At 42.3% G+C, this 25,924-nt stretch overlaps 1 protein-coding gene across 1 annotated transcript in view; it reads right to left on the reverse strand.

Moving 5' to 3' along the window:
- The window catches only part of CC2D1B (coiled-coil and C2 domain containing 1B), a 2,494,855-nt gene that overhangs the window by 359,042 nt on the left and 2,109,889 nt on the right, over positions 1-25,924 (reverse strand). Inside the window, exon 18 of the mRNA XM_044085963.1 lies at positions 24,114-24,187. Within this exon, the coding sequence (XP_043941898.1) occupies positions 24,114-24,187 (74 nt within the window). The remainder of the gene's footprint in view (positions 1-24,113; positions 24,188-25,924) is intronic.

The raw sequence follows: 25,924 nt of genomic DNA on the forward strand, positions 1-25,924 counted from the left end.
ATTACACCTAGAAGGGATTTTTGGGAGTCTTTTGGGGGCAGATAAAAAGGGAAGTGTGCAACCTCTGGACATGACTCTCACCATCCATCCTTCTGAGGTGATGGTCTCTCAATCTTTTGAGTGGAAGATCCAGGTGTCTCCTGACTGCATTCAGAGTACAGCAGTCAGGCAGCCATTCAGGGGCTCTGGAAGGGCCTCTTGGAGAAAGCCCTGGCTCTCAGACTGCCTTTGCCACATAGGCGGCTTCCATTATGGTTGCACACTCTACCACAGAGGAACCTTCACTAGGAGTGTTGTGGAAAGATTGCTGCCCTTTACTAAAAAAAGAGGTGCTTTTTTCCCTTTTGGATCAGAGAGAAGGACCACTGAGGAGTAGAAAAATATACTCTAATGGCAAGCGGCATCTTTCCATCTTGCTCACCCCTAGATAATGTCAATTTGACCTTTGTGCCAATTAGGGAATAACCATCAAATGGAGATAACAAAAGATACTTAAAAGTAGAGCACAAAATTACATAAATATATCCAGGCATGACAGCGCTTGGTACTGCTGCTGCCTGCTGTACAGGAGAGGAAAAGGCAGTAGCATATCTTTTACAACAAGCTTGGCCTGTCTTTCATTAAAGATATGAGCTCCAAAAGCAACACATGTTTGGCAATCAGTATCTAGATGGGCCATGTTCAAGCAATAAACATATCTACTATGGGTATCCTATGGAGGCAGTTAATGGCCACACGAAACCCACTCCTTGAACCTCAATGCCTTTTCCATAACCAAAGCGAACACTAAAATAACAAGGTTACAAAGATTCTAAGAAAAATGTTACCAGCTACCTACAACACACTAGAAATCCCTTAACTACTTAACACAGAAAAATACATTTTAACACAAACAGTTAAGAGAGCATAGGAGAGAATGTCAAAGCAAGAAAAAAAAAGTGAAAATTACCATAACCATTATCCTACAACACTATTCCTAACCCAGTCTAACAAACATCCTATTAGGGTAGAGGAAAAAGACAAAATTTTTAATTGCTATCTCAAACTGGATACAGTGCCATGAAGCTCTGTTGACCACAATCCTCACACAATGCCAAAAAATGAAATCTGTGCAGAGACTGTTAGAGCAGGGTATTACTGGTACAAGAGGTGTAAATCTTGGACTGGAGATTCTAAGATTGTCGGCATTGGATCAAAGTTGGATCCGATAACTCAGAAGTTGACATGGATGGAAATAAACAGTATTGGACATAAATATGTCTAGGCTACAATGTTGCAGTGAGGATTATGGTGGCTTTGCATCTTGTTTCTGTAAAAACACTGACATGAAGGAAAGGTGTAAAGGAACCCAGTGGGGGTCTATATTACTTCAGCAAAAATTCAATTCAGCGAACAGCATTTTCGGTTCACTTACATCGAACATGCTGTTCCTTGAACTGTTCATACTGAGATCGCTGTACTGGGAGGATCAGGAAATTTGCCCTTTCCTCACTGTAGTGCAATCTCAGAGTTGGTGTATATAATTAGTGGGGGGTGGGAGGCATAGCCCCCCCCACAAGAGCAGATTTCGATGAACGGCATTTCCGATGAAATGCCGTTCATTGAACTGTCACTTTGCTGAAGTGATATAGAACCCCCAGTGGGCCACTGTCCAACTACAGCTTTTCTTGGTGACTGTTCCTTTGGGAGTATCACGGCAAAGAAGCTGCTAAACCTTGTAATGGTTTGGAAGGCAAACAGGTTACAGCAAGGCTGTATCCAATGGTCAAAAGTTTGTTGAGTAACCAATGGAATGAGAGACCACTTGTAAGGCATCAGAACTGACCTGCTGAGTCTGTCATCAAAGCAGTTAGCCTTGCTCGGAATAGGTTCATAAGTGTGTATTAGACTAACGGCCCTGGAGGCCTTTACCAGCCTAGCCATAGGATTACCCTGGCATAGTGCCACCCGACCTTAGTTTCCAGTGCCTCTGTTGAGTAGAGCCACTGGAGTTATCCCCGGGGTGAATTTTCTGTTTCCCATCCACTCATCAAGATTTCTCTTGAACAGGGTCAGCGAGTTGCTCTGCTTGACATGTATGGGAAAGTCTGTTCCATAGCATGGGCAGTCTCTGAGTTATGAACCTGTCTCTCCAGCATGTTCTGTTAATTGCGGTAATGAGGTTGTCTTGCTTGTGTCCTTAGGGCAAACAGGGACAAACTATGATATTTTGTTGGAGTTTATCATATCAAACTGATGTGTGTTTTAAATTACTTTTCACACAATACTTATTTCTAGTGCAAACAAAAGTTCATTGACTTATGTCATCTCCTACTAGTTTTTGCTTCAGGGTGTTATGTCAAAGTTGTTAAGCTTGATTTTTGATTTGACGTAGTAGTATATTATTTGTGAACCCTATTTTTTGGGGCACAATTAAAGCACAACACAACACAAGTTTATTAACATTTTGTTATGTTTATTACATTAACATACTGTCCTTGTATTGACCATCAGCTGGTGCACACTGTGGCATAGTGTTTTCGCCCGGTTTAAGTCTTATCTCCTCATTTCTTTTGGCTCACATAGGTTTTGACAATAGAACAATAGATGTGGGTTTTAAACATCTTGTAACTCCTCACTGCACTCAAGCTAGCATTAGTTGAAAGCTGCAAAATCATTAGTTTTGCATTAGTACTAATGTCAGGGTTTATTATTTATGATTATTTTCAGCATTTTGTTTAAAGAATTTTTTTGGTTTTAAATCCAAGTTTTAGAGAGCTGTAATTGGCATTTTTAAGTTGTGCAAAGCATTTTAAAACAGTCTGACTGAATGTTTTATTTAATTAATTGACTCTGATTATTGTAATTGGTGATTTTTAATTGTTTAATTGGCTCAGCAGTTTAATATAAATGCACTGCACTGCCATAACAACATTGTAACTTGACAAAGCCTAGGATTGCCAGGCGAAAGCGCTTGTTTTATTCTGTATTAAAGAAGATTTTGTTTTCTATGCTGTTTCTGGAGTTGGATTTTCACCAGTTTATCTGCTTTTACAAGGAGGTTTCGCAGTGAGATTTGTTAACTTTGGGCATTTTGCTCTACAACTATAATTTGTCCTGGAAGCCTTGGTACGCTGACTTCTTGCCAGCACTGTTTCTTAGTTTGTTTTTTGCCTTATTGCTTCGTAATTGTGGTAATGAGGTTGAGGTCTCTGGAGCATGTGGTGTGGAGGGATTAGGATTTCTTTAGATGTAGCATTTCTAACAGAGCTGGGTCAGACATGTCTTTGTAAGTCAAGCAGAGATCGCCTCTAAGTAAGCGATATGAGACGGGGAATAGTTGAGAGTTTTTTTGAGTCTGTCCATATAGGACAAGTATTTAAGGCCTAGGATCCTATTTGTGAAGTACTTTTGCGGCCTCTCCAATTGTTGCAGACGTCTAGTGAGGTGCATGCCAAATGGGGCACTGTACTCGATGATTGGCTTAATGGGTGAAGAGTAGAGGGAGACAATGACCACTTTCTTCATGGATGCAAAACCCTTAGTAATGAGATGTGCCACATAGAAGGACTTTCTGACCACATTGGCAATGTGGTGATCAAAAGTTGCTGCCAACCTGTGTTCCCAGATCTCTTATAATGTCTTCTGTGTTCAATGGACTACCATCAATGTGGTACTTCAAGGGAACCGGGTTTTTCCCAAAGGGGATGATGACACATTTTTTGGCAATGACCTTAAGGCCATGGTTCTGACACTAGTCGTTGGTCACAGTGAGGCCATTCTGTAGGATGTCAACATCACTTGGGAGTTAATAATAGCTCCCAACTTGCAATTGTCTATGAACTTTGTCAGCCAGAGTCCCTCCGTGTTGGCCTGAACTACAGAGAAGTAGATACCAAACAGGAGAGGACCCAGGACCAAACCCTGTGGGACTCCACTTGTGACTAATCGGCAGTCTGACTTGCAGTCAGCTACTTTCACACTCTGGGTTCTGTGAGCCAGTTTGCAACCCACCTAGTGATATAGGGGTTGATACCAAACTTAGTGAGTTTTTCTATGATTCCTGAGTGGGGAATGGTATCAAAAGCCTTGGCCAGATCAAGGTAGGTTGTATGAACCACCTTGCCTTCATCCACAGCTCTGGTGACTGACTCAAAGAAGTCGACCAAGTTGAGCAGGCATGATCTACCCTTCACAAAACCAAACTGTGTGGGATCCAGAGTTTGGAGATTCCCTATATCCTTGTTTATTAGGTCCATGATGATGCATTCCATAGCTTTGCATATCAGACTCATCAGGCTAATGGGGCGACAGTTCCCAGTGTCTGTAGTCGCTCCTCCTCTGTGGAAAGGGATAACTGTAGCAGTGCACCATTCGGCAGGGATAAAGCCTGAAGAGAGGCTGTGATTGAACACAGCACACAGATGAGGTGCCAGTTCACTCTGTTCTTCATGTAGAACACAACCAGGGATATTGTCAGGTCCCATAGAAGCTGTATTCTTGGCCTTGGACAGTGCTGCTTTAACTTGTGCAGCAGTAATACTGGGTGCCTGGCAATCTACTGGTATTGTGATTGGTCCTTTGCGGGAGAGAGGGGGGTAAAGTTGGCACTGAATCTGTCGGCCAGTATACTGGCAATATCTGTTGGCTTGGTATAGGAGGTACCATTGTGCAGTAGCTCAGAGCAAATCTGGGTATTGCCGTGGAGATTCTTTACATAACTATAGAAGGCCTTGTGGTTGTCTTTACTATCTGCTGCAATTCTGTTTTCATACCTAGCTTTAGAGTGTGTTGCTTCAGAATGTGAGTTGCTATCAGAAAGTGATGCGACACAATCACTCAATACAATGCACTCATGGCTTCTCGGCATAAGGTTAGAATCTTGTTAATTCCTGCTTGCTGTTGTATCAAATCAGCCCCGTAGGCAAGTCGTCCTGTAGTCCGTGCAATGAAGATACTGATGTGAAGTTTGGTCTCCTTCCTTCCCTTAACATGCCCCTATCCCAAAGGGGAGGCATCTGTGACTACCACAGTTGTTGGACACAGCATAACAAAGGGTCTTCCAGAAAGAATGAGGGAAGTCAGCCACCACTGTAAATGAACTTTGCACAGAAAAAAGATTAGGCTGCCTATTAGAGAATGGACCACAACATCCCTTGTTTAGTGGATGAATTCAGTCTCTGGGTCTATGTCCATTACTGGGGTTGCCTCTGGTACAACCAGTTCTGAAATGGAGTCATAGAGCTGACCTTGCTTTCCTAAACCATAGAGATCTTGACCCCTTTTGGTTCCTGTTGTACAAATGTGTGGGTCTCACTCTTGATTCCTATGACCAATAATGTCTTCCAGTCTTGTTCAAACTTCTGCATCTTTTCCTTGACATAAGGACCAAATATGGATGATCCATCACATGAGGCATTAATAAAGGACAGCAAAGCTATGCATGATGCCAGACAGTAATGCTTGAACATACCGCATGGGCCTCTCCAGCAGCTGTATTGTGCCTAACCTGCAGGAAAAGGTTACAAATGTTCAACATAATACCCAAAGTAGTCTCCATTTCCTAGAGTCTGGAATTGGTGGCTTCTTCAAAGAGGCTAAAGCTTGATCAGCTAAATACGTATGACAGTGATTCATGTGGGTGACATGGTTCAAGGCCTTGAGAGTGAAAGGCCTTTAGTATTCCCCCCTTCCCCAACCCGACCAGCACCCTAAATTCTGTGTTTGGGGAATGGACAGTGGCTGCATCTTCTGTCAGCTCTTTCTTTGTCAGAGCTGTCAAAATAAGACAGTCAAACAGTGGACTCTTTGGCCCAAAATTACCTGCCTTGAGGGGAGGTAGTGTAAGAATTTTGTCTAGTTTGTGGTGAACAGATTCTATTGAGTTTGGCTCTTGCCATGCCTTCCTGGTGGCCAAGTCAATACGATGGTCTGTAGGAGGTACCATGCAAGAAGCAAAGGGCATTATGTAACAGGCCTCATAAATCACCTCTTCATTTTAAGAGGATATGTCTATCAGCCACGGACCCCTGTGTTGCATTAATTTCAGGATTTCACCATATGTGGTGTCTTCAATAGGGGACTCTGGGAGTGCTCTCAAACATCTAGTTCAGTATCCAATGTGAATGACTTCATTGAGGAGCTAATATGCTTCCTCTCGCATGTCTTCCTTCTTGGATGTGTGAATCAAAATCCTCAGAGGACTCCAAACTGCAAGTGCACAAATTTTTTGAGACCATTCCCTTGGATCTGACACTAGGGTGCATGAAGGGGCTGAGACATACAAGGGCAGGTGTCCTGGATAAAACTGATGTGAAATAAGCCTGCACACTGTTCACATCTGCTGGATCTGAGTAGCCTTCACAGAGTTCTGGAGACATTCTAAAAGTACAGTTCTATCAGTAAACTTAGCATGACAGTTGAGGTTCAAAATATCACTGCTGCAACAGCTAGCCTTAGATATATAGGTTACATATTTCCCAAGGATACACCAGCCAGCTAGCTTCCAAAGTTTCAAGGCACCTTCCATCTGCCCAGACCATCTGTCAGCTCAAACTGAGCTAATGAAAAAGACATGTCTGGGCACCATGTCCTTCAAAGCTTTAAAGCCAACACAGGCAGGGATGCTGAACCCTGAAAAGCCAATGCCAAGAACAACAAAAACTAAGAATTCACACCCTGGCATAAACAACACACCATAAAACAACAGGGATGGAGGGTGGGAGCTGCTACTGCAATGGTGATCATTTGAACATCTATTGTTATGGTAAATTTACTTACAGAACTGCACCATGTTTATTGTACTGATCACTGCTGCAGTAGCCTTAGCTATATGGGTAGATAACCCTAGCTTCCTACATTTGGGAGGTGGAAGGGTCCAGGATCCCCTAGAGAATGGCCCTGGCAAAGCCATATCTAGACCTAAAAAAGGGAATCAAGCCTATAATGCCTTGTAAATTTATGTAAGGAAGACCAAGTACAAACTACTAGAATACTTCTAGAATCCAGCCCTTTCTAAAAAGCCATAGATGAAGCCAAGGCCCTGGTAGAGCCTTAACCCTACCTGGAATAGTTTAGTTGTGGTGAGCCTAACAAAAGATAATAGCCGGAGACAACTATTTGGAAATAGTCTGTTTTGACACAGGTTGTCCCTTTTCTGATCTTTACAAGAAATGAACAACTGATCCAAAGACCTAAAAGATTTTGTTCCACTGAGATAATGCCCAAGTTGTCTATGGACATCCAAGGTATGGAATTATCCTTTCTACCTCCTTCTTCGGTAAAGGAAAGAAAATGAAGAGATGGCTAGCTTGGCTTAAAGTAAACCTGAATATCACTTTAGGCATAAATGAATTAATTCTTATAGAAATCCTGTCTCTGCGGAAAATGAGATAGGGTTGACACACCATAAGAGCCTGCAAGTCAGATACTCTTTTGGTACAGGCCAGAGCAATTGATAAAACAGTTTTCCATGTTAACAACCTTAATTCGTCAGATTATCTGGTTCAAATGGAGTAGTGTTAGCTTCTGTAACACAAAATTAAGATCTCAAGGAGAGGCCACTGGTTTTCTTAGAGGCCTTTCTTGCAAAACTCCTTTGAAAAACATTTTGACATAATACATTGAAAGAGTAGGATCCATGGGCAGACATGATGAAATGGCTGTTAAATTAACCTTGATGGAGGAGTAAGAAAGGTCATAGGATAGTAACTTACACAAATACTGTAAAATCAGAGGACAACTAACCCTGAATATGTGCTAGTTGTTTTGCTGCTACTAATGAGAAAACCTTTTCCGTTTGCTAATATATGATTTTCTAGTAGCAGGCTTTCTTCCCTCTGTTAATGCCTGCAGCACATCCTCAGTAACCAGGAGCCTAAAAGGAATTAAGGCCCTACCATCCAAAAAAATCAGTCACAGTTGATTGGGTCTGGGGTGTATCAGACACTCCTGATCTTATGCGAGTAGATGCATTGTATGTGGAAGCTTATGGAAATTGTCCTTGGCCATTTGCAAAAGAAGGGATAAAGTACACTTGTATAAAATCTTACCATAACAGTAGATGTCATTTCCTTCACTGTTGCACTATTCTTAACATCTGGGATTCTCCACCTAGGGCAGCCCGATGTCCAGCCAAAGTACAAAAGCCTTTAGGTTGCTTTAAGATGCACCGTACATAACATCTATGCTCCTTTGTATGGTAGGGCATAAAGGTGAAGTCCGGATGTACCATCCTCAGAATTGCTAGCCCTAGTAGGAATGTCAGTCCAAGGAAATCAAGAGGTAACTAGTATATCCAGAAGAGAAACAGACCAAGTGGAGGAGGAAGGGAGTGAATACTGCAACACTGAAGAAAAGGAATCTACTGTTATGGTAATATTTTACACATCTGTACTATGTCCTTCCATCCACTGTTGCTGTATTCTTAACATCTGGGAGAGTGCCACAGCTCATGAAGAAACTTGGAAGGAGGGAGGACCAGCAGAGCCCTCTAGGAAGCCATGAAGGATGGCCCTAGCAAAACCAGCTGTAGCTCTGGAGATTCGATCCAACCTTTAGTGCTTAGTAAAAGTATGCACAGAAGTCCAGGTAGCTGCTTCAAGAATAGAATTTGTATCCACACCCTTGACAAAAGCACCAAAAGAAACCACAGCTCCAGTAGAATGACCCTTTACAGAAGAAGGAAAGCTCTTACTCTGAAAAGAATAACAAAAGGAAATAGCTTTAGAGATCTAAGAAGAAATAATCTGCTTGGATACGGCTAATCCTATGGACCTAGGATGAAAAGAAACAAAACTGATCAGATTTAAAAGACCTAGTCTTATCCAAATGAAATCCGAGTTGTCTATGCACATCCAAAGTATGCAATACTCTCTCATTGGCAGACTGCGGAGAGGGAAAAATACGCAAATTAATAGACGTATTAAGTAACAATCATTAACCACCTTGGGAATAAAAGAAGGATTAGTAAGCAAGTCACCCTGTCCTTATGAAACACCAAAAAAAGGAGGACAGACCATAAGGGCTTGAAGCCCAGACACCCATCTGGCAGAAGTAAGGGCCAACAAAAGAAGAGTCTTCCTAGAGCAATGATGCAAGAAAGCTGAAGCAGCAAGCTCAAAAGGAGCCTGAGTCAACTTCTCCAAAACTAAATTAAGATCCCACGGAGGAGGAGCAGGCTTCCTGGGAGGCCTAATATGAAGGATGCTTTTAAGGAACTGTTTAGCTTCAAATCTAGAAGCTAAAGGAAGAGATAAAGGCAAGCAAGCAGAGACAGCGTACAAGTGGGCCATAACAGAAGAACAGGCCAAACCAGCATTGACAAATTCACACAAATAAGAAAGAACCAAAGGAACGCCCACAGAAAGTGGGATCCAGGTTACGAGAGAGACACCAAACAGAAAACCTCTTCCATTTGGATGAGTAGGATTTTCTAGTACTAGACTTCCTGGCCTCCTGCAGGACCGCTATCATCTCCAGAACACTGATGTGCAAGTGGTTCCCGTGGTTCTGCCAAGTACCTTGGACCATTATTCCCAGATAATGCCCCCCTCCACCCTATCTGGGAGGTGTCCGTGGTCAAAAAGTACAGTTGTGTACACTCACCATAAATGTAGATCTTCGAGTGTATTCACTGTTGCAGTCATCGCATTTGGGTTATCTGCTTGCAGTAGCCCTCATTCAGCCTGATTATCAAAGTCTTGGGTCCTGCGTCAGTTGCTGTCTCATCTTCTGTGATGTCAGGTAGTCAGGGGTATAAAGCATGCAGCCGAAACCATTACATCAGTTTCATCAGTTTTTCTTGCCCCATGATGTCAGGTGCCCCCTAATGGAAGCAATTACATTATATATATATATATATATATATATATATATATATATATATATATATACAAGGTTATACCTCCAACAAAAAAGCAAATACACCAAAACGTTTTTAAGCACAGTAAAGGAGAATAGAGGTATAGCCAAAAGAAGTCAGGGGGCTGGAGGGAAGGTAACCAGGACTGCAACAGTGAATACACTCGAACATCTACATTTTTGGTAAGTGTATACAACTGTACTATGTTCTTCATGTTTCACTGTTGCAGTCATCACATTTGGGTAGATTCTAAGGATGGGAGGAGGAATTTAGAGAGCATTAGGACCAGCTATAAGGCCCTGCAAGATTGCAGTGGCAAAGCCAACTCTGGATTTAGAGAAAATTGGCAAATGATAATGCTTGGTGGAAGCATGTACAGAACTCCAGGTAGCAGCTTCTAGGATGTCTCTGGTAGGGACACCTCTGAGAAAGGCTGTAGAGGTAGATGCAGCCCTGGTTGAATGGGTCTAATCCTCTGTGGGATAGGTTTTCCATGGTGTTTATAGCAAAAATTAATACAATGGCCTATCCATTTAGAAATGGTTTGCTTTGAAATGGCCTTCCCCTCTGCCCCTGCAGCAAATGCCACCAGCAGTTGTTCAGATCTCCTTTGAGGTTTTAGTCCTGTCCAAGTAAAATCTAAGTTGTCTGTGCACATCTAAGGAGTGCAGTATCCGTTCCCCTTTGTTCTGTGGATTAGAAAAGAAGGTTGGCAAATGAATGTATTGATTAAGAGCCACACTGGATACCACCCTGGGCATGAAGGAGGGACTGGTCCTGACGGACACCCTGTCTGCATGAAAAATGATGAAAGGCTCCACTGCTATAAGGGCCTGCAATTAAGATACCCCTCTTGCTGAAGTGATTGCTAAAAGGAAAGCTGCTTTCCAAGAAAGGAATTTTAACTCTGCACTTGCAGCTGGCTCAAAAGGAGGAAGAGTGAGTTTAAGGTCCCAGGCTGGAGTTGGGGCTCTCCTGAGTGGTTTTAAGTTTTTGGCCCCTCTGAGGAACTGCTTGAGCAGTGGGTGAGAAAAGAGGGGTGGTCCTGTGTTGTAATGAGCTGAAATGGCTGAGACGTGAATTTTGATGGAGGAAAAAGGCCCTTGTGAAGCATCTCAGTTAAGTACTGAAGAATCTGAGGTAAATTGAGCGCTGCTGTGGTCATCCCTTGAGTTTGGTTCCAAGCACAGAATCTTTTCCGTTTTTCAGCATATGATTTTCTAGTACTAGGCCTTCATGCCTCCAAAATGACATCCAACACTTGTTTACTGATGGATGGTAACGGAGAGATTAGGTAATTAGCCAGGCTGCCAGGTTCAGGGTTTGAAGCTGGGGGTGCAGAATCTGGCTCTCCTACTATGCCAGCAGGGTAGGGGTCTGAGGCAGTTGCCATGGGGCTGTCAGTGACACACTGCGCAAGAGGGGGTACCAGCGTTGGCATGGCCAGTCTGGTGCAATCAGTATAATCCTTGGTTTGTCCTGTTTGATCTTTAGTAGTACTTTGGAGAGGAGATAGATTTTTCCAGCTGAAGGAAGGGGCATCCACTTTCCAAGCTTGTTTCTGGGGAGTCCTTGTGCAGAATTTGTCCAATTGGTAGTTCTGAGGGAAGGCAAACAGGTGTATATCTGGGCTCCCCCATTTGTTTATCAACATGTTGAAAGTCTTTGGTTCCAGTTTCCGCTCGTGTGGGTCCATGAGATTTCTGCTTAGTTCGTCTGCCAGTGTATTTAGTTTTCTTGGCAGGAATTGAGCCTGTAGATGCTCTTGGCAGCTCAAGGCTGTGTTCCACAGAGCCATGGCTAGTCTGCAGAGGGGGTAAGAAAGGGTACCCCCCCCCCGCTTGTTTATGTAACAGTGATGTTGTCCGTCTTTACCATTAATTGTCCTGGAAGAATGTGGTCCTTGAAGGCTGTCAGAGCATTTTGTACAGCTAACATTTCTTTTTGATTGATATGCAGGTGTATTTGACTTGGGCTCCATTTGCCCTGAATGCACTTCCTTGCCAGGTAAGCCCCCCCCCCCCGCATGCATAGTCTGATGCGTCAGTTGTTAGGGTTTGGGTGGCAGGGGGTAGAGTGAATGGTAGTCCCCTGTTTTGGTGGCAAGCCTCTGACCACCAAAGGAATTCTAGCCGTAGGCAAGGTATGATAGAAATCATTACTTCTAGATCCTGAGAATGTTGACACCACAGGCTTTTTATACACCACTGTAGTTTCCTCATATGCAGTTTTGCATATGGAATTAGTAGAATGCAGGAGGCCATGAACCCCAAGGCTTGCAGTATTTGCCTTGCAGATAGCAGGGTTTTTTTGGCCACTAGTGTGAAGTAAGTTGTCAAATGAATTTGTTTCTCTGGCGTGAGGAAAGCCATCTGGGAAGTTGTGTTCAAGCTTGTTCCCAGGAATATAATTTGTTAACAGGGTACCAGATGTGATTTCTTTTCGTTTATGGTGTACCCCAGACAAGCTAGCACCTTTTGTACAAATGCCAGATTATTCAAAAGTATGTCCTGGCTTTCTGCCTGAATTAGACAATCGCCCAGATATGGGTATATTTGAATATTTCTTTGCCTGCAAAATGCAATGACTGGAGCTAGGCACTTTGTGAATACCCTGGGTGTGGTGGATAAGCCACAGGGCAGTGCAGAGAACTGACAGTGCATGTAGCCTGCTTTGAAGCGTAGGTATCTTCTGCAAGATTCCCTGATTGGTATGTGCAGGTAGGCTTCCTTTAAATCTAGTGTTGACAACCAGGCATTTTTGCCTAGCATAGGTAGCAAATGGTGAAGAATTAGCATCTTGAATTTTGGAATCACCAAAAAGGTGTTTAAGATAGAAAGGTCCAGGATAGGACAGTAAGAATATGCTCAACAAAATATTAAGGTTGAAAGTAATTAAATAAATAAGGTATAAAATAAAGCTTGCTTAAATGTAGAAACAGAGTTTAGTAATATGTGATCAGCATCCGTACTAAATGACTGTGGCTTGAAAAATAAAGAACTTGCTTAACAGACATGTTTTCATACAGAATCAGCAAAAATGTAAAAAGAGGATGTATGTTTTCACATTGCCAGAAAAAAGCTAATCTGGTTCCTTAAAGGCTGGACAACAGGAAAACAATCTGCATCACATGGCATTGTTAAGTAAGAAAGTATGACGTCAGCATTTTCACAAAAACAGATGTTTTCATACAAAGATCAAAATAGAATATATAAATACTGTCAGAAAAGCTGACCTTGTACAAAGAGAACATTGTTAAAAACAATATCATCAAGTTAGCATCTGCAACAGGATGAGCAATTCTCCAAAATAGAATATGAAGAAGACATCTATATGTGTGTGCGTGACTAGAACAGTATATAAGATCTCTATTAATTCAGTTATGTTAGCGATATCTGTGTAGGAACACACACTTGTTCCGAGGTAAATGTTATACCTCTCACATCATCCATGTTAAAGAAGTAAAGTAGAACAGTACCTGAAGCTGCAACGTTAGTCCGTGTGGTTTGTTATAAAAAGTTATTTGTTACTGCTCTGAGTTTGGTGCTGCAAAGTATATTCTCTCATCAGTGTATATTCTGCAAGTTTCTGTATGCAACAGACTGTGAATGCAACTATAAAGTACAGTTGTGTACACTTACCATAAATGTAGATGTTCAAGTGTATTCACTGTTGCAGTCATTACATTTGGGTAATCTGCTGGCAGGTTGCCCTCAGTTGGCCTGATTAACAAAGTCTTGGGTCCTGCATCGGTTGCTGCCCCTTCTTCCATGACGTCAGGTCGTCAGGGGTATAAAACATGCAGCCGATGCCATTACATCAGTTTTTCTTGCCCCAGATGTCAGGTGAAACACAAAAATATACCTCCAATCAAAAGCAAATACACCAAAAAGGCTTAACAACAGAGGGCTGGAGGGAGGGTAACCAGGACTGCAACAGTGAATACACTCGAACATCTACATTTATGTAAGTGTACACAACAGTACTATATTCATCGTGTTTCATTGTTGCAGTCATTACATTTGGATAGATTCCCAAAGCTAAGGTTGGGAGGATGGATTTATACAGTATTAGGACCAGCAATAAAGCCCTGCAAAACAGCAGTTGCAAAGCCACCTCTGGATTTAAAGAACATTGGCAAGTGATAATGCTTGGTGAAAGTATGAACTGAACTCCAGGTAGCAGCTTCTAGAATATCCCTGGAAGGAACACCTCTGAAAAAGGCTGCTGAAGTAGATGCAGCCCTGGTGAAATGAGATCTGATGCCCTGGGGGATAAGTTTTCCATGGTGCTTATAACAGAAATGAATACAATGGCTTATCCATTTAGAAATGGTTTACTTTGAAATAGCCTTCCCCTCTGCCCCTGCAGCAAATACTACCAGCAGTTGTTCAGATTTTCTTTGAGTTTTAGTCCTGTCCAAGTAGAATCTAAGATGGCTGTGTACATCCAATGAATGCAGAATCTGCTCTCCCTTGTTCTGTGGATTGGGAAAGAAAGCTGGCAAATGAATGGACTGATTAAGAGCCACACTGGATACCACCTTGGGCATGAATGATGGATTGGTCCTGAGTGAAACCCTGTCCCTGTGAAAGATGATGAAAGGCTCCACTGCCATAAGGGCCTGTAATTCAGATATCCTTCTGGCTGAAGTGCTTGCTAAAAGGAAGGCTGTTTTCCAGGAAAAAAAATTTAAGTCTGCAGTTGCAGCTGGCTCGAAAGGCAGTAGAGTGAGTTTCTCCAATACAAAGTTAAGGTCAGAGGCAAGGGTTGAAGCTCTCCTGGGTGGTCTCAAGTTTATGGCCCCTCTGAGATGCTTTAGAAGAGAATGAAAGAAGAGGGGAGGGTCTGTGTTGTAATGAGCTGAAATGGCTAAGGCATGGATTTTTATGGAAGAGAAAGACAGGCCCTTGTGAAGCATCTCAGTTAAGTATTGCAAAATCTGAGGTAAATTGGGAACTGCTGTGCTCATCCCTTGAGATTGATTCCACGCACAGAATCTTTTCCATTTGTCAGCATAAGATTTTCTAGTACTAGGTCTTGTCACCCCCAAAATGACATCCATCACAGGTTTGCTGAGGGATGCTAAGGGTGAATTTAAGTGATTAGCCAAGCTGCAAGATACAATTTTTGGAGATGAGGGTGCAGAATTTGGTATTCCTGTTGAGACAGTAAGGAAGGTGTCTGAGGCAGGTGCAACGGAGAAATGTGTGACGCACTGCGCAGGAGTGGGTAACAGTGCTGGTGAGGCCAGTCTGGAGCAATCAAAATCATTTTCGGTTTGCCCTGTTTGACTTTTAGTAGAACTTTGGAGAGCAAAGGCAGAGGGGGAAAGGCATAGACTGATAGATTTTTCCAGCTGAAAGACAGAACATCCACTTTCCAGGCTTTTTTGTGATGAGTTTTTTGTGAAAAATTTGTCCAACTGGTAATTTTAGGGTGAGGCAAAAAGATCTATGTCTGGGCTCCCCCATTTGCGTGTCAACATGTTGAAAATCCGTGGTTCCAGTTTCCATTCGTGAGGGTCTATGAGATTTCTGCTTAGTTCGTCTGTCAGAACATTCTGCTTTCCTGGCAGGAATTGAGCTTGTAGTTGTACTTGGTAGCTCAAGGTCGTGTTCCACAATGCCATGGCTAGTCTGCAGAGGGGATATGAATGTGTACCCCCCCGCTTGTTTATGTACCACATAAAGTACAGTTTTGTACCTACCATAAATGTAGATGTTCGAGTGTTCACACTGCTGCAGTCTACACTTGGGGTTATCCTGCCGTCAGGCGGTCCCGCAGTTGGCCAGAGTTCCAAAGTATTGGTCCAGCGTCAGTTGCTGTCGCTTCTTCCCTGACGTCAGTGCACCAGGGGTATATAAGATGCATCCGACGCCATTTTCTTTAGTTTTTCTTGTCCAAGATTTCAGGTGCCCCCAAGTAGGTAGACAATACATATTGCTAATAAAAAAATGCGGACCATGTGCCTTGAATACATTTTCCTGCCATGTGGGCTCCCCAGGCATAATCCAATGCATCCGTTGTTAATGTCTGTGTGGCTGGGGGTAGAGTGAATGGCTGTCCCTTGTTCTGGTGACAGGCCTTTGCCCACCATCGAAACTCCTGTTGCAGGCAGGGAATGAGAGTAACTATTGTTTCCAGGCTGTGGCAATGTTGAGTCCAAACACTTTTTAGGCACCATTGAAGTTTCCTCATATGCAGTCTTGCATATGGAATTAGTAGAATGCAGGATGCCATGAAGCCCAAAGCCTGCAGAATTTTTCTTGCAGATAACTGGGCCTTTGTTGCCAACAGTTTGACATAGGTAGTCAGTTGTCTTTGTTAGTCTGGCGTGAGATAAGCCATCTGGGCAGTTGTATTTAAGCTTGCACCCAGGATTATTATCTATTGAGAGGGTACTAGTTTTGATTTCTGTTCGTTGACTGTGTACCCTAGGCATGGTAGTAATCTCTTTACAAACGCCAGATGCTGTACTAGAATGTCCTTGTTCTCTACTTGAATGAGGCAGTCGTCCAAGTAAGGATATATCTGTATTCCTCTTTGTCTGCAGAATGCAATTACTGGTGCCAGGCACTTTGTGAAGACCCTGGGCGCAGCAGATAAGCCAAAGGGCAGTGCAGAGAATTGGTAGTGCATTGAGCCAGCTTTGAATCTGAGGTATCGTCTGCATGTTTGTCTGATTGGGACATGCAGGTATGCCTTCTTTAGATCTTAAGTCACAAGCCAAGCCTTCTTGCCCAACATGGGCCGAAGCTGCTGTAGAGTCAACATTTTGAATTTTGGAATATCCAGATATGTGTTTAGAATAGATAAGTCCAGTACTGGTCTCCAGGCTTTGTCCTTTCTGGGTACCAAGAACAGTCTAGAATAAAATCCTTGTCCCTGCTCTTGCTCTGGTACTTGTTGAATGGCCCTCATGTCCATGAGGGATGAGACTTGTTTTTGTGCCTCTGCCCATTGATGTTTTGGCAGGTCTGGCCAACCGTTTGCCCTTGGCAGGGTATGGAAGTGAAACTTGTAGCCTTGTGACACTATGTTTAAGACCCATTTGTCCTGGGTTATTATGTGCCAATTTTGTGAAAAAAATGCTATTTCCCCCCCTAAAGTTGCTGCCAGAAGATAAGTGTTTGGCGCAAGCAGGGGGAAGTCATTGCGACTGTTTCCTGTATGGCTGTGATTTGTCTTCCACAGTTTTGGAGGTAGAAGCACCCCATTGTTTAGACCTGTACGAACCTTGGGGCTGGGTTCTGCCTCTAGGGTGTCTGTATCTGCCCCTTTGTGGCCTGTCTGACACTGGAAAGGACCAATTCTTTGTAGGCCAGTGTCTGCTAAATCTTGGAGGCTGTACCTGTAAATAATCCTTGACTGTTTGCATAGATTTAGCTTTGTCCTCCATTTTCTTCAACAACAAACAAAGTATCATGCTGTAATGGAGCATCTAATAATTTTGCTTTAACATGATCAGGTAAATTTTGTTCCTTTAACCAAGCATGCCTCCTAATGACAGAAACTGTAACTGCGGCCCTGCAGGAGGCCTCAAGAGAATCAAAACCACATTGCAAAGTATGCTTTCCAACTTGTTCAGCTGCAGGCAATAATTCCTGCATTTCTTTGTTTTCTGCACATTCTGAATTTTCTGTGCAAGCAGTGACATAATATATTGCTGATATTTGAGCATATGAAACTGACAATGTAAAGCCCTAGGGTAGCAGAAGTGTAAATCTTTTTTCCCTATCTGTCCAGTGCCCTAGAATCCCTGTCAGAGGGAGTAGGGTTTTTTGCAATGGAAGCCTTGACCCCTTTGGGACCCTGAGATATAGTTTCTGGGTCAGCAGCAGGGTTTTTGAAATGGAATTTATGAGAGTCAGGAACCCTGTAGTACGTGTCCGGCTTAACAGAAGCTGGAGGTAAGGAGTCAGGGGTCAGACTGGACTCTGAAAATACATCATCTATAATGTCTAACACAGGGGGAATAGCTAGGGGCCTGTGTTGTGGTAGTTAAAGGAAGTCTCTGAGCCTTTTCTTAGATTCTGAATAATCTTGGCTCTCCCAGTGGAAATGCTCCCTCATGGTATGTAAAGTTTCCCTAAAAGAATAATCCTCAGGAGGAGAGGCTGAAAGGATTGATTCTTCAGCATCAGAATCCTCATAGGGAGGAAGAGAGTATTCCTGATCAGAAGGGGAATCAGATGAAATGGAAATCTGATCTGAAGATTCATATTGTCTCTTGCCTAGGCCTCTTATCAGGAGGGGGATGGGAACCCCTGATCAAAGTAATTAGGTCTTCGGCCATTTTGAGCACCTGTTTTTTAGGCATGGAGGCCTGTCCATGAGGTTGGTGTACTTGTTTCTTTGTTTTTAAAGGTGCTTTAGTCTTTGCCTTTGAAGCTGAAGTCATTTTAACATATAACTGAGTAGGTCTGAAAACATCCTCAGAAGCCGATGCCTGCTCAGCGGCTCCGGACTCATCTGAGAGAATAGTTTCCAAAGGTCCAATACTTTGAGCTTCCAGCGGCCTGGTCGACTCCACGTGGGTGTCAGTAGCAGCCTGCGAGTCTAAAGTAGCGGTCATCAGGGGCTGTAAAGGCTCCTCACTGAGAACCGGTGAACTGGCGACTGGCTTAGAAGAAGGCTCGTTATCGATTTTGGACCTCGGATGCCTGTCCTTTTCCTTGCATTTCTTGTGAATTCTGGTAGTCGGATGGCTATCCGACAACATCGTGTAGTTAAATCTTATGCCAAAATAGTGAAATGCAAAATCATACCGATGCTTAACAGTGCGTTGGTTAAATCTAGCACAAAACCGACAATTAGCAACGTCATGGTCAAAGCCTAGGCAAGGAATACAGTAAGAATGAAAGTTCTTCTGAGGTATTTGCTTCCCACAAGAAACACAATTATTAACTTTTTCTGACATCGGTCTGGAGCAAGAAAAAAAGTTTCCCCAACGGGGTACTTAGCTTTTAGTGAAGACTTTGGATCTGAAATTCGAACACGAAAATCTCAGGAGTCGGCTGACCGGCACTTGCGAACTGCTTTTGCTTTGGGCACTGCGCGGCAAGAAAGACTGAAGAAAATGGCGTTGGCTGCATCTTTTATACCCCTGGTGCACTGACGTCAGTGAAGATGCGACTGCAACCGACGCCGGACCTAGACTTTGGAATTCAGGCCGACTGTGGGTAGCCTGCCAGCAGGATAACCCAATTGTGATGACTGCAACAGTGAAACACAAATAACATCATGTCCAGCTTTCTTAACCTTCTTCTTTCTTGATGGCTGACCCCCTGGCGTGGGAAGTTCCTTACACAGTATCCTTAGTGATTCTCCAGATACAGTGCTAAGGAAGAAAGCCTGCTATGCAGAGTTTTCAATACAAAACTCTAAAAGACAGAACAGGACATATGGTCATGAGAGGTGCCTAGGCAAAATAAACACTTCCTGGCAGTCTTTGTGGGGAATCTGTCTCCCACATTGTTATTTACCCTTCTTGGATGACACAAAACCCTGGAAGCAACCAGAAGACAAGAAAAAAATGAAACCCCAATGGGGCACTTATCTGCAATGGCTCTGAAACCACCAATGGGATGTACGTGTTCAGACTGACGACTGAGAGACGATGTTTGGACTAGCAGCAAAGAAGTTCTAAGGATGGGCAAGTCTGGATTGGATGGCAGCAAAGAAGTTCTGAGGATGGGTAAGTCCGTGCTTCAATTTTATGGCCTATGCTACATGAGGAGCATATGTGTGACGTGCAGTGTACCTTAAAGCAACCTAAGGCTTTTGTATACTGGACAGATGGTGGGCTGCCCTAGTCAGGGAATTCCAGATGTTAAGAATACTGCAACAGTGAATGGAAGGACATTGACTGTTGCTTGGGCCAGAAGGGAGTTAGCAAAATATTATGGGGGTTCCTTCTGAATCTTTAGAAGTGCACTGGATATCACTGGAAATGGTAGAAAAGCATAAAGAAACATGCCTGTCCAAGGAAAGGAAATGCCATCTGTCTTCCAAGCCTTCTTGCATAGAGTCCTGGAGGATATTCTGTCAGGTAATTGTTCAGAGAGGAAGCAAACAGGTCTGCTTGAGGAAACCTGCCCCTCACCCCCACAGATTGATCAAATCTCTGAAGACCCTCAGATCTAGTTTCCAGATTTAGACTTTCTGGAAGGGAAAAGGGACTGCCAGTGTGGGAGGGGGGAACAAGTTCTCCCCTCCCACCACATGGCCACAGCGGTGAGGAAAGTCTTTTATGTTGTGCAACTTATAAGTAAGGGCATGGCATCGAGGTCAGTATTCCACTGTACTCCACCCTTATCAGACCAATCACAGAGTACAATGCACCCCTGTCAGACCAATCATAGAGTACAATGTTCCCTTTGGTATGTAACTGACCAGGCAATATTCAGTGATTAGAGCAACCTCAGAGGTTCCTTACAAAAAGAATACAAGGTGTAACAAATCTGCCTTATCCAGAGCACTTTAAAGCCCTTTCCCTCTACTTATCTTCTGAAGGTGATCTATGCATGGCTTACAAGGCACCCGCAAACCCCCCAGTTATGAATCTCGTGCATATTCTTAAGTCAAAGAATACCAGAAACACAAGGTTTAGGGACCTGAAATTTGTCTGACTTTAACAGAACATGCTAGAGAGACAGATATGTAACCCAGAGACCACCCTTCCGATGGAACAGGCTTCCCTTCCATGTGAAGCTGAGTTTGTCTATTACCCAGTTTAAGCACAACCTAGATCAGTGGATAGGGAATAGGAAATTTACACCAGACCTGACACCCATTTCCCTTATGGACAAAGGTAGCTTATAAATTCCTGGCCATATTTGGATACAGGACATCATTATTCTTTCTGAAAAACTTATCTAGGCTTAGAAAGCACCCCGCCCTCCCAGGTCATTAGCCTATGAACTGTAAACAGTCAGACTTGTTGGACTGTCCTTGATTTTGGGGAGTGTCCTAAATTATTTTTGGACCTCCCCAGCCCATTTCTTCTTAAATTTTGGTTTACCCATATTTTAGTGAGACTGTTTACTTTGCTTTTTGCTGAAAACGGAGGAAGGGATATCTCTTAGAAAAGTTGGAAAAGGAGGGATGAAAAATCATACAAGAGATTCCCTGTATCAGCTTGCTCAAACCTCTGTTACAGAGGAGCAAAAAACTAAATTTCTATCCAAAGGAGACTGTAAAATCTCATTTTCACATCACCTGGGAGATTCTGACAACACAGCCAGGCAAACTTCCTCACAACAGAATGACTGACTATAGCCCTGGAATACGAATCATGTGTCTCACACAGACACAGACACACACACACACACACACACACACACACACACACACACACACTGTAAACAATGAGTTGTGACCTGTGAAATGGAAGAAACTGAATTATGCAAAGCAGATTTTTCCCTCACAAGAAAAAAACAAAAAGAGAAAATGTGTCTCATACTTTCACAACTAGGCACAATAAATTTTAACATATGAACCCGACTTAAAAATTTCTGAAAATCAAACCTGAAGGCAGTGACGCACACAACCTCCACAGCTGACGGAACTGGAGGAATAGGTGCAGGTTCTGGAAATTCCTTCTGTAACAACTCACAGTATTTTCTGAGGGACTGAAAAACCTCAGTGTTCTGCCACAGACAACTCTGGCACATTCTGGAAATAGTCTAAGAGAAAGATGAACCCCCACAGATAGAATCAGAAATTGAGTTCTCTGAGACTGAATCAGAAAGCCGAACAGAAAATCTTGTAGCTGTCCCTTCATCTTCCTGTCCATATTCAGAATCCTGAATCTCTTCAGGAAAATAAGTCTCTCTTTCTCTCTCTCTTTTTAAAAGAAACCACTTTATAAGAAGGATCAGCAACCTGAATTAAATCCCAATCCAGACCCAGTAAGCTACTCTTGTCTAAGGAAATTTGAAGAACAGCGCATGTATGTTTAGTTTTCTTAAGTGTTATTAATGGCAGTAGCAGCTTCCCTAGGGATGTACACAACATTCCGAATGAACAGGGAAGTCTTCCCTTTTGTCTCTCCCTGGACCAACAAGAGTGGCTCTCCCTTGCCCATTGAGGGAACCCCAACAGCTGCAAAGGACATGGCTAACCACGGTCCATAGTCACTGCATGTGGTACATCAGGGGGATCTAGAGTAAAAGATGAGTGGTCTGCAGAACAAGTTATGGCTACAGCAGTCTCTCCTACCTGCGAGTGAGGCAAACTCCTAGCCTCTGTGGTGGCAAAGGCTGTTTGTATAACTTTTTGTTTTTGTGGCTGAAAGAAGGACCGACCATGGGGCCAGTAGTTTGTTCCATGGTCAAGATGAAAATGGTGCCTCTACCTCAGGGAAGATAAGCAGGAAATGCTGGAAAAAAAACTACAAGTCTTTAAAAGTCACTTTTTTCATGTAAAAACAAAGTAAAAAGCACTATAAAACACTTTTCCAGCATTGAAAAAGGTAAAATAAACACAATTTCTCCATTGAAAAATGGCTGTCAGTTACTTTTCATGACTTTTAAAATGACAGAAAAAAGAGCACTCCCATTTAAAAGTACATTACAATCTTATGACTGTCCATTAAAACACAAAACTCCAAGCTTTAAAATAACTTTTCTGAAGTGGAAAGTGATAAATCATAAACAATATTTAAAAAAATGTAAGTTTTTCCCCAAAGGAAACTTATCTGCCAAGCAAAGGAACAGCACCAAGCTGACCATTGATTCTCAAAAGCCTTTGAAGAGCATATCCTTCACATTTATATCACAATATCGAAAGATGAAAATAGCGAACGCTATTTCATCAAACCTAAAATATCTAAATCACATAATATTGAACATACAGAACAGTGAATTTTTTCCTTGGAAAAAATTTGCTATTCCGAACAAGCACACCTAAAAAACATCAATACACACACACACACACACACACACACACACACACACACACACACACACACACACACACACACACACACACACACACACTTATAATCCTACAACTAACCCTACACTAAACTATACATACTCTACTATCTATCCACTTAACCTTAACCCAAACCCTAACCCTAAGGTCCGTCACTATAACACACTCACCTAACCTGTGCCCTAACCCTAACTCACCTAACCCGCCCCTAACCCTAACTCACCTAACCCGCGCCCTAACCCTAACTCACCTAACCCGCACCCTAACCCATGCCCTAATCCTAACAACCACACAATCACACACTTACCTGAACCTGACCCACCACAGCGCTGAAAATAGCGAAGCCACAGAACTGGCCAACCAAATTCTTTCCCTAGGAAAGAATTCGGTGTTCTGCAGCTTCGCTATTTTTAGCGTTCACTCAAAACGGGTCAATATTAGAACATTCAAAGTTTTAAAACTTCGATGTTCTGATATAGACCCTATCCTTCGGCAGTAAAGCTTTGAAGGGCTTGGCACCCAAACTTGTCTTTTAGTCAACTCAACTTGAGCTGCCTGACAGTTTGGGTGTAATGAAGATGCCCTGAAGCTTTAGAAGCTGGCTGGCTGTTATATCCTTGGTAGGATATAACCTATACATCTAAGGCTACTGTAGCAGTGAGCAATATGATGAATATTGTATGTTATAGTACCATACAAAAATTAAGGCTATAGGTTGCCAACAATATTATTTACTGACTAATTATTTATTATTTAATTATATTTGTTTACCTGGGTAATGCACTGATCTCAATAGACCATTTGCTGGTACTGTGCAGGTGAATAGGATCACATAAGAAATTAATAAAACATATTTAGAGATAGAAAGATATGTAAAAATTTTAATGCATATTTACAGATGCAAGATTATGATACAGCATTTAGTTCAAGAAGCAGTTTACAATTTCAGAACATGGATGGAAAAATGGAATTATGCTAAGCACACAAAGCATATCATTATATAGAGGGTTATGAACAAATACAGAGGCAAGTGAGAATAGTTGCAGAAAAGGATACCATGAGAAGAAGACACAACAAAGGTGAGACAGGCATGCAGAGGGAAGAGGAGTAGAAAGAAGTATTTGTACATAGTAGTGGACTTACACAGTTCCAAAATAAATATCGGCAAAGCAAACAGTAACAAAATAACTCATACAAAAGTATGACTGTACAAACTGCTTGATAGAAAATATTAGCATAAAAGGCTAACAACGCATGCTCTTAGCATTCTGCTTCTTGTACATTTTAATAAGTAAGAATTTTAGTAGATGAATACTGCAAGTGTTCTTACCTTGAGGAGCAGGCAAATTCAGTCCTTTTACTATTAACAGCTCCAGCTCTGTGCTGGTTAATTCTGGAAATATCCTGTAAAAATACACAATGACAAGAGGTAACTACTCACTGCCATCCAATGTAGCATGCTGCATTGGTACTTCAGTCCTCTGTGCTGTCAGACTACTGCATATGAAAGCATACAATTAACTTCAGAAAAAGTGAAAATCAACAGACAAACCGCAAACTTTCACATTTGAAAATTTCAAACACTACTTCAACAATGATTCAGTTCCATCATTTCAAAAGACTTAATTATTTTAATGGGTTGTTTAGGTTTCAACAAAAGCAAAAAAGTAAATTTGACTTGACTCCTTACCAAATGAATCCATGGCTGAAACAAGTGTATCCATCTCTATTTCAACATAAGTCACATAATAGGAAAAATGGGCAATTCTAAAATTATTTTTGCACTGCAGACAAACTTAGCTGTCATTTATGAATAGGTTGCAATCAAAAGTGTCGTATACCCTGTGCCTTTGAAAATAAAACAGAGTCCATCGCCTAAAACTTAAAGTTCATAATGTGCTGAAATACTTAACGTTAATTAGATTATACCACTTCTTGTTATAAGTGAAATACGTGCCTCACAAAATGCAATTGTTTTTTCTTATGAGAGTCACTTTTCTGAGACAATGTTTTATGTAACAAAAAATCCAAAATCCAAACGTATCTCCTTTATCAGCAGAGTGCAAAAAGCATGAAACAATTTCCCCAATATCCAATAGTTAACTTACTTATTTACTCACTTTATTTGGTCACCTTGGCTATTCACTCACAAGCTATGGCAAAACACTGTTGATACATTAAATAGTACAGCAAAAAAGCTCTACTGTGGGGGAGTCGGGCACCCAGACTAGTTACAGCCATAACATACTCACCAAAGTTCTTAACAGTTAGGAAATTGGTGGAATATGAAACAGGACAACAACCCTCTCCAGCCTATAAGCAACTGAAAATAGTAGCAGTATGGGAAACCCACATTTGGTAATTGGCCACTGTAACCAAGACTTTTGAAAGAAAGAAAATCTTACAGTCAACTCAACTTTGCTGGCCCTCCCTATACTCACAGGCCTATTCCAGAATCCAGATCATAAGGAAAGTACAGTTGTGTAAGCAAATGTATCAGAACGGCACAGCTCGAGTGATCACTGCTGCAGTAGCCTAATCTATATGGGTTATATTCTGCTAATGACATGATAGATGGACAGCTTCCAAAGCTCCAAGGTACCTTGCATGCACTTAAACCACTAGACAGCTCGAGCTGAGCTGACTAAAAGACAAGTTTGGGCACCAAGCCCTTCAGAGCTTTCAAGTCAACTGAGAGAGGGAGGCTAAGCCCTGAATGGACATTGTTAGGAACGACAAAAAAACAGCTGTCCACACCCTAGTATAAAAAAAAAAACATAAAAAAGGATGGGGTGGTGTCTGCTGCAGCAGTAATCATTTGAATATCTACTGTTTTGTTAAGTTTAATTACACAACTGTATTATGCTCATCACTATGATAACTGCTGTAGTAGCTTAAGCTAGATGGGTAGGCTGCCATAGCTTAGAACAATTGGGAAGTGGAAGGAGAAGCATCTGGGAGCCTTTGGAGAATGGTTCTAGCGAAACCAGACCAAGACCTGGAGAAGGAATCTAGCTTGTAGTGTGTTGTAAAAGTATGTATAGAGAACCAACTTGCTTCTAGAACACTGCTAAGATCCAGCCCTTTCCAAAAATCCATAGATGAAGCCCAGCCCCTCGTAGATGTGTGTGCCTTGACAGT

The sequence above is a fragment of the Protopterus annectens genome, chromosome 10.part0, assembly GCF_019279795.1.
Source record: "Protopterus annectens isolate FY-2018-M chromosome 10.part0, PAN1.0, whole genome shotgun sequence".
NCBI lineage: Eukaryota > Metazoa > Chordata > Ceratodontiformes > Protopteridae > Protopterus > Protopterus annectens.